A 15,210-nucleotide genomic window follows, 5' to 3' on the forward strand; every position below is an offset into this window, starting at 1 on the left:
CCACACAACTCATAGTTAGAAAACTTACATCCAGTTTAAACTTCAGTAAGAAGTTCTCTTTCAGGGACAGGATTCTAGAAGCAGATGGAAAAAAAACAGTAATTGTTATTGACTAATATTTAGAGTGAAATTAAAGGTGGAGACAGCAGTAATTCAAAGCTCTCCCATACCTGGCCAGGTCATTTAGATCCAGTCGGCCGTCTTTATTTTTGTCAAACATCTTCATCTATGAGGAAAAATGGAAAGGCGGGTTAAAATATTAGGGATGCATCGATATGGACATTTTGGGGCGATAACCGATATTACAGATGCCGATATGATCTGTATAAATACATTTTCTTTTAATTCATTATAATAAAATGTTGTACATACTGAAACAATGTAAGTACATCTGTCACATGCAAGTAATGTTACCCAAACTAATTCTGCATGGCCAAACACACACATGCACACACACAGACACACGCACGCACACACACACAAACAGCAGCTAGACAGAGAAATAACTATTGTTCCAGTTTTGCTCATCGGAATGATGCAATCAATAATAAAAAGAATCAGCATCACCAGCCGATACATGTTCACCAATATACAGTATATCTGCCCAAGTTTGCTCATCCGCCGATACAATATATGGTCACTGATATATCATGCATCCTTAGTCAAATTAATAAAATACAAAATACACAAAAGTACACTCACGCACATGTATACACACAGATCTCTCTCTCTCTCTCTCTACAATATTGATTGGAACATTTCATTTACACAGAGATGAGTGGAGAGAGAGAGAGAGAGATAGACACAGAGATGAGTGGAGAGAGAGATGTGTGGAGAGAGATGAGACACAGAGAGAGATGCGTGGAGAGAGATGAGTGGAGAGAGAGAGAGATGCGTGGAGAGAGAGCTCCTTTCCCACTGACAGCTGACCCCCCCCTTTCTCCTCCACAACATTGAGTGGGACTGTGACACCATAATTAACATTCCACAGCAGTGAGTCATGGTCCCGGGTCGAATACACACTACACCTAATGATGGGGAAAATCCCTCAACGCAATTATCAAGTAATTATCAGGGAGAATCACTAGACGCATTCAAACGTCTAATTCTTGGCTGAAGGGAGTTACTGTGCGCTCAGATCATAGATAATAATAATAATAATAATAATAATAATAATAATAATAATAATAATAATAATAATAATAATAATAATAATAATAATAATTAATAATAATAATAATAATAATAATAATAATAATAATAATAATAATAATAATAATAATAATAATAATAATAATAATAATAATAATAATAATAATAATAATAATAATAATAATAATAATAATAATAATAATAATAATAATAGCACCTTTCATACAAGAATTGCAGCCCAAAGTGCTTCACAACAATAATAGACATAACATGGACATAAGATAGATATAGAGTAGACATAAAATGTGCATAAAATAGACAGATGCAGAGAGTAAGAAAATGGTAAAAGCAATGCAGGTAATAACTAGGGCTGTACCGAATAGTTCAAAGCTTCATTCATAATGTTGACAATCGAATTCTAAATCAACATTAGAATTTAAAAATAAATTTTTGTATGTGTCTATTCATTCTGTTTAAACCAATGGGGTTTTTCTTCACAGTTGCAGATAAAGATTAGGCTACACTAATATTATAGTATTATACTCGTCATAAAATTTTTAATAAAACATTTATCATAAATGATGTAGCCTATCTGCATCCATTCAAATTGAGGATTTTGTTTGAGGATTATTATTAATTTTTGATTATGTCATAAAATATGACGACAGACATTCGAAGCTTCATTCGAAAACTTCAATAGAAGCTTTGAATGTAAAACAAAATTACATTCGGTACAGCCCTAGTAATAACACTATGTCTGGTTAACCCTTTCAGGTTAACCTTCTGTCGTGTGGCAGTGACAGGGTTAATGACTTTAACAGAATATCATGACACCTGTGGACTAGATTGGCGTCTTCACACCCAAGCATGATGTGGAATAATGAATATGACTATTTCAGCATAAAATAGATGTAAAGCGTTCAAGTCAAAACACGAGGGTAGGATAACGCCGATCCCTCAGATCATACAGTATTGTTTCAGTTTTAACCAGACCTCAAGGCTCACATTCATTTAGCCAGTAGCCGCTCACAGTGTTGGCAAAGACGGAGCCCATTAGCTAAGCAAATTAACTACTTCCGACACCATGCTGGCATTTGGTCGATTGACAGCCAATGGAGAGCTCTGATTGGAGGAGGCGTCTGAGGAGGTGGATCTCGTTACCATGGTATCGGTGTATTCCTCTAGCTTTTCATCGGAGATGGTCTTCCTGTGTTGGAGGAACAGGCCCTGCAGAAAGCCCTGAGAGATGACAATAGAGAGACAATAGAGGCCTTGCACGGAATGTTTGTATAGTTGTATCTCTTCCTGTAACCATTGGTAACCACATAACTTGTGTCAGACTTTAAAAAAGAAAAATCTGTTTCGTAATCAACTAGTTTTGCATGCTACCAATGTAGAATTCTAGACTTCAGATTCATTGTTGCATCTTTGTCATATTTCTCATACAAAAAAGAGCAAGAGTCTTGGGTCAGAGGTCATGGGTGACTGTAGTATTTTATTTATTCACAGTAAGTCATCATAAGCAGCCTTAAAGGAACACGTCAACTTCACCAGAGTCAGACAAGAAGATAGATACCAGTTTTGTCTCTGTGCATTCAGTAGAAAGCTATCATTCAGCACAAATGAATGGAAGCGGATACGGACCGCTAGCCTAGCTCTAAACTCCGGGAGGGGTATTGTTGGCCAACAGCTAGGCTTCATTTCTACTGAACGCACAGAGAAGAAATTGGTATATATCTTCTTGTCCGAGTCTGGAGAAGATGTAAGCTTATTTCCCATAATGTTGGCCCTATGGGTTTTGGGTTTCATAAATGCACTCAGCGATCCTTGGCATCTATTAGCTATTAGGTCTCAAATTGCCACAGTTATCCACGTAAGCATTGAAGCGATTCAAAGACCGAACAAAATCTTCCACACCAGCATGCCAAAGTCAAAATAAATGTTTTTGAAAGACATTAAGAGAGTGATAAGTAAACAGTCCTGGGGGTATTATGCAGTTAGGCAGATAAGTTATAAGTTACTAAATATCACAGAATAATTTACAATGATCAATATGCATGACTGAATTATATTCTTACACCAAATATATATTATACGTTTCGTTTTAGAGATTCAAATCCAAAATCTGTGTGAATGTGCTGGTGTCTAAAACAGAACCTCAGAGATCTGTGTGAATGGTACTGGTATCTAAACAGAACCTTGGCAGTCTGTGTGAATGGTACTGGTATCTAAACAGAACATTGGCAGTCTATGTGAATGGTACTGGTGTCTAAACAGAACCTCAGAGATCTGTGTGAATGGTACTGGTGTCTAAACAGAACATTGGCAGTCTGTGTGAATGGTACTGGTGTCTAAACAGAACCTTGGCAGTCTGTGTGAATGGTACTGGTGTCTAAACAGAACCTTGGCAGTCTGTGTGAATGGTACTGGTGTCTAAACAGAACCTCAGAGATCTGTGTGAATGGTACTGGTATCTAAACAGAACCTTGGCAGTCTGTGTGAATGGTACTGGTGTCTAAACAGAACCTCAGAGATCTGTGTGAATGGTACTGGTGTCTAAACAGAACCTTGGCAGTCTGTGTGAATGGTACTGGTGTCTAAACAGAACCTTGGCAGTCTGTGTGAATGGTACTGGTGTTTAAACAGAACATTGGCAGTCTGTGTGAATGGCACTGGTGTCTAAACAGAACCTTGGCAGTCTGTGTGAATGGCACTGGTGTCTAAACAGAACCTTGGCAGTCTGTGTGAATGGTACTGGTGTCTAAACAGAACCTTGGCAGTCTGTGTGAATGGTACTGGTGTTTAAACAGAACCTTGGCAGTCTGTGTGAATGGCACTGGTGTCTAAACAGAACCTTGGCAGTCTGTGTGAATGGCACTGGTGTCTAAACAGAACCTTGGCAGTCTGTGTGAATGGTACTGGTGTCTAAACAGAACCTTGGCAGTCTGTGTGAATGGTACTGGTGTCTAAACAGAACCTTGGCAGTCTGTGTGAATGATACTGGTGTCATTTTTCAATTCATCATAACATATATGATATACAGGACATACAGATAGACAGTACTGCTACTAGACATTTCTGACATACCAGATCTACAAATACAGTACTGTTTGTGATACAAAAAGGGTCTAAAAAAGAGAGTATATACATTTGAGGGGGAAGAAACTGTACATTGGAGGAGGTTGGGTAGGTGGGGTGGGGGGGACTGTACATTGGAGGTGGTTGGGTGGGTGGGGTGGGGGGGTTGGGTAGGCGGGGTGGGGGTAACTGTACATTGGAGGGGGTTGGGTTAGGACATTTACAGGGGCCAGTTTCGAATTGCAGTCTCCCGTAGGTGCTCTTTGAGAGTGGTTTTGAAAGTGGGTAGTGATTCACATTCCTTTACAACTGTGGGTAGAGCTTTCCACATTGATGTGGCATAATTGCGAAACATGTTTAGTCCCTTGTTTGAGCCGAATCTGGGTTTAACACTTTGCGTGCCACTCACGGCTTTTCTCGGGTTTACGCCCCGACCGTTGAATGCCACGGTCACGAGTATTCTGTTTTTAAAAAAAAAAAATTATTAGCGATCTAAAATCATATTGCATCACGCGAGCCTACCGTTGGAGATCCAGGGACCGCCGCCGCTCAGATGTGAAAAAAGCGCCCCCTATCGTCTCCCAGATGGTAAATCACCCTTTTGGAATGGACTCAATGAAAGTGAATGGGAGAACGGATTTCTGACTCCACATTTTACTTCTCACTGATGCAGCCGGGGTCTACCAGAGTTCATTCTGGAGCCTCTGAGCCGCGCGGATCATGTGTTATACTGTACACACGATGGATCAATACATTTATCGATTTTTTCGAATGGCGATCGGAATTTGGAATAAACCATTTGGATACCATCTGACCTCAGGTAAGGAATCTATGTTATCAGTGTTAGGATAATCAGACTCGTTTTCACAGAGATATAAGCGTTTATGTGATATGTGATATGGCTGTTTTGACTGTAAAAGCCATGAGGAAATAAGAGCAGCGATTATCAGCGCACGGCACGAGCGTGCGTGCGCACACATATACTATCGATCATCTAGCGTTTATTTGAAAACGATTCATAAATAGGCAGACAAATGACAACGTTCTGGAATATTCCAGTAAAAGGCGATTATCATAGGCATGGGTTGTTTTTCCCCGGAAAACGGGTGATTTTCAAAATGCTATCAAACGGAAATGAAGCGATAAAAATACAATCTGCCTTGCCAATGTTGACTGGAAAATGAGTTTTTGATAAGCGACGGGCAGATTAGACACATAGCCATAATTTAAAACATAGATTAGGCGATATTAACGTTGACCTCTGACAAGTCCATGATCTCCAATAAAGGGGTGATAGCATACGGGTTAAGTGATCATTATATGATTTTCTGTACCCGCAAAAAGCTAAAACAGAAGGCCGGCTGTCACAAAACAGTCACATCTAGAGACCTCAAAACTTACTCTAGAGAGACCTTTAACCTAGAACTGGGGAGCTTGGACTGGTCAGATGAACTCAGTGGTACACAGGTTGAAGAAACATGGCTTGGATTCAATACCAAATTCACAACAATACTCAACAACATGGCACCCCTAAGAACCACCAGGGTTAAAAATCGCGCTGAGCCATGGATGCACACTGAAATACTGGCCGCTATGAAAACCAGAGACAAAAAATGCTCTGAACTTCATAAAAGTCAGACAAAGCTTTCCAAAAGCTCAAACAGTGAACTCCAAGCCCACGTGGTTGAACTAAAAATTCAAAGAAACAGACTAAGAAATGACGTAAACACCATGATCAAAACAGCAAAAAGAAATTTCATCAACGACAAAACTGAGGAAAACAAAAACAAACCCCTGCAAACTTTGGAAATTACTCAATAATCAACTAGGCTGCAGTAAAAAACTTAAAACCAGATTCTCAAACATAAACATAAAGACGGACAACACGCTCATCACAGACAAGCTGGATGTAGCCAATTACTTAAACATCTTCTTCACAAACATAGCCACAACACTGGTAAACAAACTACCCTCCCACTCAGGGCATTATGGGGTAGAACACATAGTAGCATACTACAAAAACCTAGGGGTCCACAAAGACGACTTCAAACTTGAAATGGTAACAACCGATGAGGTACTGAAAAAATTGAGCGCCCTCCAACTTAACAAGGCCACTGGCCATGACAACATCCCCTCCAAATTCCTCAGAGACTCAGCAGCCGCCATCACCCCAGTCATCACACACATAATAAACCTCTATAAAACAGGGACACGTCCCCAAGGACTTCAAAATTGCGAGAGTGACCCCTCTGCACAAAAAGGGCAGCAAATTAGACCCAGGCAACTACCGCCCTGTTTCTATTCTTACCTCCATCTCGAAACTCATGGAGAATAGTCTACGAACAGGTCGAAAAGTACCTGGCGAAAAAAAATCGAATCTACGAATTCCAATCTGGCTTCAGAACGTCCCACTCCACTGACACATGCCTTCTCTATTTGAACGACCACATCAAACAAGAGGTGGACGCGGGCAAATACTGCGGCATGGTCATGCTGGACCTACAAAAGGCCTTCGACACTGTCAATCACTCCATTCTGATTGACAAGCTAAAAGCAATTGGTTTTGATAGTTTATCAGTGAGCTGGATGCAATCCTACCTGGAGGGGAGAGAACAGATGGTAGAGGTAAACGGTACTCTATCCCCCCCCCTCACAGTGAGCTGTGGTGTTCCACAAGGAAGCATACTAGGACCGCTACTCTTCCTAATTTATGCAAATGACATGTCGTCAGCCTGTGACTGCAACTTGTTCCTGTTTGCGGACGACTCAGCCCTGCTGGTCTCTGACAAGAACAAGTTGCAGGTTGAAAAAACCCTCAGCTCGGAACTAGGCAAAATCTGCATATGGCTCGCTGATAACAAACTATCATTACACATGGGCAAAACAGAGTCCATTCTCTTTGGTTCAAATAACAAACTCAGCAAGACCGACGGCTTCTCAGTTACAGTGGGTGACAATATTGTCACAAGGAAAGATGAAATAACATACCTAGGTTCCATCCTAGAGGCAAATCTTTCCTGTGACAAAATGGCATCCAATGTAATCAAAAAAGTCAACCAACAAACTAGATTCTTGTACCGGATCTCCTCTCTGGTAAACAAGAACACCCTGAAGACTCTGGCAGGAGCACTCATTCAAGGGTACTACGACTATGCTTGCACCTCATGGTACCAAAGCACCTCAAAGGCGCTAAAAACTAAATTACAAACATCACAAAACAAACTGGTCAGACTACTACTTGACCTTACTCCTAGAACCCACCTCACCCCTGCCCACTTTGACAACCTAGGATGGCTTAGAGTAGACGACAGAGTACAGCAACTTGCAATGGGCCTGGTCTACAAGATACACTACACGACTAAGGTACCCATGTACATGTCAAAATACTTCCCAAAGGTCAGTGAATACCACAAGTACCATTCACACATACTGCCAAAGTGCTGGTGTCTAAACAGAACCTTGGCAGTATGTGTGAATGGTACTGGTGTCTAAACAGAACCTTGGCAGTATGTGTGAATGGTACTGGTGTCAAAACAGAACCTTGGCAGTCTGTGTGAATGGTACTGGTGTCTAAACAGAACATTGGCAGTAGGCCTAACGTTACCTTGAGTTCAGCAGCTGAAATGTAGCCACTGCTGTCAACATCGTAGGTTCTCCAGATCTGAAAGAAATGCGGTTGAATTATCATCAGAACAACCATAGACAGCCTCAGAACCATTGAAAGACTTTGGTCAGATGATGATAGTGTAAATGCGGCCAGACCATCGGCCATCTGTTCAGGTGTTACCAATCATGTGCTTCACAACACCATGGTGAGAGATAGGTACCCAACATTTTAAAAGCCAGATGGCCAAAACACTACAAGCTACATTACTTAGCAATGGCCATGGAGGAGTATTGCAGAGCCAATGATACGCCAGGCTATGAATAGCCCACTTTGGGAAAACCTATAGCATCAAGCTACAGATAACTCAAACTGTTAAAGGGAGACCTATAGCATCAAGCTACAGATAACTCAAACTGTTAAAGGAAGACCTATAGCATCAAGCTACAGATAACTCAAACTGTTAAAGGGAGACCTATAGCATCAAGCTACAGATAACTCAAACTGTTAAAGGGAGACCTATAGCATCAAGCTACAGATAACTCAAACTGTTAAAGGAAGACCTATAGCATCAAGCTACAGATAACTCAAACTGTTAAAGGAAGACCTATAGAATCAAGCTACAGATAACTCAAACTGTTAAAGGAAGACCTCACCAAAAACAAAACAGTTTTGTACACATAAATTTTTTGTTATTGAGAGTAAATTAGTTTGAATTAGGGATGTCCCGATCCGATCACGTGATCGGGATCGGCGCCGATCACGTGCTTTTCAGAGGATCGGGATCGGGAAAAGAAATTAAATAAAAATCGGCAGTCAATAAAAGATTTTTTTAAATTTTTTTATTCAACAAAAATGACCATGTTCACGTCTTAAACTCATACGGAGGCCTTAGTTTTGGTTTTAAATTACATATAATATATCATTAATGTATTTATTGTCACACAGAGCAGAATAATTGTCCACAACAAACACATTCCCTTTAATTTACACCGTTGCAACAAACACATTCCCCTTTAATTTAGACCGGTGTTCTGGCTACACGCTCACATCACAACAACAGTACAACACGTCGCTCCCGAAACACTGTTATCCACTCACTTGAGCAGCTAGAGGTTTGGAAGTTGGAACTAAGCATTTTAAAATAGAAAGTGAAGCCAGTCCAACAGCAATTGCAATGTTTGCAAGGACGACATTCCGTGTGGAGGAAAAACTCAGCAGGCTGGAGCCTGGAGGCGGACTTTTCAGACTAACTTTTCACCTGGATAACGTCAATTATTTGCTGTGACTAAGGATTATTGTCGGCGTTTCAGACCGTAAGTCGAACACTGAATGTATACTAATGTGCAAACATATATTGAAACTTTTAATATTTCTCATGAAGCACATTTCTCAGGGTGAATGTAATAACAAGAGCCGCCGCGCTCGCGCCCCTCCAGGGACTATAGGCAACAGAGGGACTTGTCTTGCTCCACCAGTTTCTGACAAATGCGTCAAAATTGATTACTAATGTGAAAGATCGGATCGGGAACGATCGGAATCGGGAGATATTTAAAATCACATGATCGGAATCGGATCGTGAGCAAAAAAAGGCGATCGGGACATCCCTAGTTTGAATATGGCCACCAGTGATCCTTGTGTTGTGTTAATTACAAAATGCACACCACCAACTGTGGTACACAAGCTAAACCATGATGATACAACAGTCCCAGCCAGGTTGTGAAAGGTACCTGTCTCAGCCGGGGTCCAGCCAGGTTCTAAAGACAATGGAGACGCTCACTATGTGCCAGACAGGCCACAGCACAGCTAAACCCTAGCTAGTGGAGCTCTACCAGTAGCATAATTGAGCTCTACCAGTAGCTAGTACCATTTTATAATATGCTTCCCCCTCCCACCCCGCCATCGCCACTACGGTTTGACCTTGAGCCTTGACCCTCACCCTCATGAACTCCACGCTGTTGTCCAATGGCGTCTCACGGCGGAACAGAAGCAGGAAGTTTTCCTCCTCAGGCAGGATCATGTTGGCCAGCTGGAAGAAGGTGGGTTCCATCATCATCATCATCATCATCAAAAGGGATACCACCGATGTGATACTGGTATTGGATATCTATCCGATACCAGGCTAAAATAGTATTGTATCCGAAAATTGGCCAAATACTAAAATCCAGTACCAAGAAACATGTGTAACATGCCAGAAGTCAAAGCAACTTGACTTGATTTGATGCATTTTTTTTTACCAATGTAGTCTCATCAGAAAACATAAATAAACCACAGAAAAAAAGATTATGTTATAGCCATAACTAATATATTTACGCTTTGTATCTTCAAAAGTCCAAAACAAACGCTGCAATCTGCATTATGTACCTTTTATTCCTGTGGTTGATTGGTACTTTATTTAAATTTTTATGCGAGAACACTGGAAAAGCATGATATTACTAGCTGTTCAACCATTGTCTTGCACATAGCAACCATTGTCTTGCACATAGCAACCGGGGACACAAAGGGCCTCTGTTGAGATCAGAGGTTCTGTGTAGGATTGTTAGTAACTGTCTAACTGTACATATGGCTGTTTACACTAGTAACTGTTTAGTTGCATATATGTCTGTTTCCACTAGAGGGCGCTCTAGGCGGAGCCACTCAGGTACACCACCTTGTGGCGAGTATAAAAGAAAATGTATCCTCCCACTTCCTTCTCTCTCCCATGTCTCTCAGTAAGAGAATACCTATAGTAACTGCTGCTGAACATGTGAATAAATAAACCACGCCAGTTTTGGCTCAAGATAGAAACCATGCATCTTGACCACATTATTGTCACCCTATAGCCGAATTCTGTTAACAGGTTATGGGCCCAGATAACGCCGGGGCGAAATAATAAGGGTAGCAAGATTAGCTGAAGTATAGGCTAGGTTAGCGCCGGGAGCACCGCGCGGCTAGACGCTAGGCCAACGAGAGCTAAAGCTACGCCTACCACCAACGGTGAACATGAAAGCCAAGAAGACTCACAGGAGAGTCAAGAAGGCAGCAGCCAGGAGTCGCTGGAAAGCAGCCGGGAGTCATGGCCCTCTACATAGCACTGACGACCCTGAGGAAGGGACCAACCGAGACTGTGACCGAATACGTCAACAGAGCGGAGCGGATCACGACGCCATTGAGGGGTGCCGGAGAAGCACCAAGCGATGGGCTAATGATGGCGATGATAATTAGAGGACTACCGGAGCTGTACAAACCGTTCACACTCCTGGTAACACACGGTTCAACGGACATGACGTTGGGACAGTTCAAGGTTAAGGAACTTCGAGGCCTCAGAAGATACCCAACCAGCCGCCGCGGAGGCGGGAGAGAGGGCGCTAAAGGCCCGAGCGACGCCAAGGGAGAGGACCAGGACCACGACGGAGCAGGCGTGTTGGCGATGCGTAGAGAAAGGCGCGTGGACAGTCTCTCTCTTCCTCTCTCTCTCTCCTCTCTAGACTCGCGCCGCGCGCGGACAGTCTCTCTCTCGCCCCGGGCACATACAACGCGCACGAAGTTGACGTGCGGGTTCCGTGCGGGATCGCGTGCGTGGCCTGGCACACCGAGTCCGACTTCAGAGCGCGCGGAAGCGCCACGGAGGAAGGCACATTTACATTGGGACAGCTGTAAATGCCTAGTCTATATGCGAAGTCAGTCCCCGTTTGAAGATTTTTTAAATATTTCCAGTTCCAGTGTTCTATTGTCCATTTTGCATGTATAACCCGTTATTATATAATTAATTAGAATGTTAAAATTCATTTTAGAAGGCGGTCAGGTGGCGTAGCGGAGATTGCGTTCGTCACCAACCCTGGAGACGCTAGGATTCGCCTGTTCGAATCCAGCTCACAGCTCCGGGGTTGTCACCAGCTTGGCTGGCCGTTCACACTAATACAATTGGCAGTATTAGAGGGTGGGAGAAGCTGGAGGGGTGGGTCCGGGTTGTTGTAAACAGCGACTCCTACAGTTCGGTCGGGGCGCCTGCTAAGCGCGGATAGGATCTAAGTGGGATAGTGTGATCCTTCCACACGCTACGCCCTCTCCGTGAGAATCCGCGCTGCCAGGTGAAAAGAAGCGGTTGATTGGCTAGACGTGTGTTGGAGGAAGCATGTGATAGCCTCCACTCTCCCAGACCGACTGTGGGGGGTAAGTGCGCAGCGACCAGGAAGGGGATTGGGAATTGGCATAACGACTAACATTGGGATGGGAGAAAATCGGAGGAAAAAGGAGGGGGAAAAAGACCAAAAAAAGAAAAGAAAAAAATAATCATTTTAGAATGATGATCAATGTGACTGCACTCCTGAAAAAGTATAGTACTATGGTTTATTTGTATTGGGACAGATACAGACACATTAGCTGGTTGAACAACATCTATATGTGTGGTAATAATGCAGATATTGAGTGTATTTCTGTGAGAATGCGCGTGGGGGGGGGGGGTGTATTAGGAGGGGTGGGGGGGGACACTGTACAACTGTACAAGAAAAACTGTACATTGGAATATTGACAAAACCATACTTGGTAATTTACTGTACATTGGAGGGGGTTGGGTTAGGACATTTACAGGGGCCAGTTGGCTTCATGATAGTAATAATAATAATAACCATAATTAGCTGTCAGGAAACAAATAACATGGGAGCGGAAGTGAAGCGGCAGTCGCCCGTCCGTTCATTCGCGCTCTCTCTCTCTCTCTCTCTCTCTCTCTCTCTCTACTCTCTAGTCGACTTGCGCCGTGCTCGTAATAGTATCTCTCTCGCTGTCGGCAACTGTTTACGTTTTTTTTTGTATCCACTTTTTATCCACTTTTTCTCCCATTTTTCTCCCATCCCAATTTTCGTATCATCCAATTCAACCCTCCCCTGTCTTTGAACGCTGTTTCATGCCTCCCACAAGCCGGCTGCAATGTGGACTAAGTCATACATAGCACGAGTCCCCTCTGATACTCGAGGTAACAGCAGTCGCATCTTTCCACCTGCGCGGCTCGATCTTTCAGCGTCAGGGGTCTGGGCTTTGGAGGGGCCCCGCCCCCGTCGCTTCCTGATTCTACTGCGCAGGCGCACCAACCGACCTGTAGGAGTCGCTGTCCACAACGTCCGATCCCCACCCATCAGTTTCCCTCCCCCTAATACTGCCAATGTGTATTAGTGCGGACGACCAGCTAAACTGAAAGCAATGTGGAGCGCTGGGCTCGAACAGGGAGGCGAACCTGTTTGAGCCCAGTCTCCAGTATTAGATCCGCACCAAAAAGGGTAGTGTGAACGCAGACCAAAATCAAACAATGTCTAATTTTCACATTTGGTCCACCAGAAAGTCCGGACTATCCGCAGACTTTCAGGTGTGAACACGCCCTTAGTCTCAATGTTACCGCGGCTGCCACTGCCAGACTGGAGTCTCCACTAGACCTGGACTGCGCTGCTGTCAATGCTGGAGACCGAGTCAGTGGACCTTATGGAAAACTAAATACAGCTGGTATTTGCCAAGGAGGTAAATGGAGGTAAATGCTGCTGTTAACACATTGAGTGCCACGCCCCTTCCGGGAAGTGACCCCTTCCTTGCCGTCCATTAAACCCATGTAAACGTAGTTGTAGTTTGTAGAGCTAAACCTATATTTTATAGTATAGCTATGGGTCCAATAACGCCTTCGAGTGGCAGCTGGGTGGCGCAGCAGAGATTGCGCTCGTCACCAATGCAAGAGACTCCGGTCTCGAATCCGGGTGTCAGCATTGCCTCCGGCTTGGGCCAGCCGTCATACTAACTTAATTGGCAGAGTTAGAGGGTGGAAGTCGATGGGTGGGGATTTGGACATTGTAGACAGCGACTCCTACAGGTCGGTTGGGGGACGCCTGCACAGCAGAGACAGGAAGTAGCGGGGGTAGTGTGAGCCTCCCATGCGTTACACCTCGCCACTGAGAGTCCGCGCTGGCAGGTGAAAAGATGTGACAGGCTGCCTCCTCGTGTACCGGAGGGGACACGTGATGCAAGGCTTCTATCCTCCCTACAACCGACCAGTGGGGGGCATAGTCGAGCAACGTTCAAGACAGGGGAGGGGAGAATTGGAAATACGAAATTGGGATGGGAGAAAAATAGAAAAATAAGGAGAAAAGGTGGATAAAAAAATAAAATAACGCAGCCCAGTCTCAGTGACTTGCTTCTGGTCAACGTGCAAAAAACAGATTATTTTTTCATACGTACATTTCCGTTTTTATACCGTTTTGAATATGAATATAGTTTGGGTTCTTCTGAGTCATTCCAGGGAAAAGACGCGAAAACTGCGTTTTTGTGTAATTCAATAAACACGTTGTCATTTTTCGCCTGATTATCGGATCTTCCTGAAATCAACGCTAGATCATAATTATTATCCTTCCTCGTGCACGCATGCAATGTTGTTTAGACCGGCGCCCCCCCCCCCTCCTGCAACCCTACGGCAAACAGCCACACATACAGACACAGAGACAGCGTCGATCAGGGTAGAAATCAATATCAGATCAACGCAAGCTTTCATATATAATGTCCTTACCTGGTCTCTGATGTAATGCAAAAAAAATAATCCAAATATCTGATCGCTATTCCAGTTATCCACAGCGATCCTGTCTCTGACGTTGTTTGGCATTGCACTTCAACGGGCGGGCGAGGTCAGTAGTCAAAACCATCCCTACAAGCGTGTGTTTTGCCGGAGTGTTTAGGACCCGCCCCCACGCCGCAGCTCAGTAGAGAAAAGAAACCAACCCGTTTCTAACAGGGTGCAATACTGGCCGAAGGCGTTAGAGGGCGGTATAAGACCGTCTGCCACCTCAGACACATTCAGTACAGCATGCACAAGGTTCCCCGCTGAATTATGAATGGCAATAGCGAATAAAATAAATACCATGAGAAAAACCTATAGATCTACGTTTCCGGCACTCAACAATCGGGTGACAGAAACGTAGTTCTACGTTAACGGTACCCAGTGGTGCAGTCGTAATATGGGAACTGGTAACACGCCACGGCACATGCACGCGCGCGCACGTGCACGCGCGCGTGGGTACGTGCATGCGCGCGCGGGTACGTGCATGCGCACAGAACAGATTTTTTTTTTTTTTTTTTTTGAAATAGAGAAGCTGAAAAAGGTAGCAGGATGTAGCCTTCAATTATATAAAGAAATTATATTGTCAACAGATATGGTTGAAAAACAAACAATGTTTTAAATGTAATAGTAGTTACAATTTCTTTAATTGGATCAACTTAAACTAGAAAAGTAAATACAAACTAAATTAACAATGTAAGTTACATTGTTAATTTAGTTTGTATTTACTTTTAGTTTAAGTTAATTCAATTAAAGAAATTGTTTTACACACAAACACAAAAGCAAACTTAAAATAATCAGACAACTTGTG

At 43.3% G+C, this 15,210-nt stretch overlaps 1 protein-coding gene across 1 annotated transcript in view; it reads right to left on the reverse strand.

Annotated features, from left to right (window-relative positions):
* Positions 1-15,210, reverse strand: part of LOC311226582 (secretagogin-like) — a gene marked incomplete at both ends in the record, with an annotated part of 35,260 nt that overhangs the window by 18,175 nt on the left and 1,875 nt on the right. The window contains 5 exons of the mRNA XM_084312002.1: positions 29-74; positions 171-226; positions 2,314-2,391; positions 7,835-7,891; positions 9,774-9,863. Of these exons, the coding sequence (XP_084168128.1) occupies positions 29-74; positions 171-226; positions 2,314-2,391; positions 7,835-7,891; positions 9,774-9,863 (327 nt within the window). The remainder of the gene's footprint in view (positions 1-28; positions 75-170; positions 227-2,313; positions 2,392-7,834; positions 7,892-9,773; positions 9,864-15,210) is intronic.

This window comes from Notolepis coatsorum, assembly GCF_963971535.1.
Source record: "Notolepis coatsorum genome assembly, chromosome: 4".
Lineage (NCBI taxonomy): Eukaryota > Metazoa > Chordata > Actinopteri > Aulopiformes > Paralepididae > Notolepis > Notolepis coatsorum.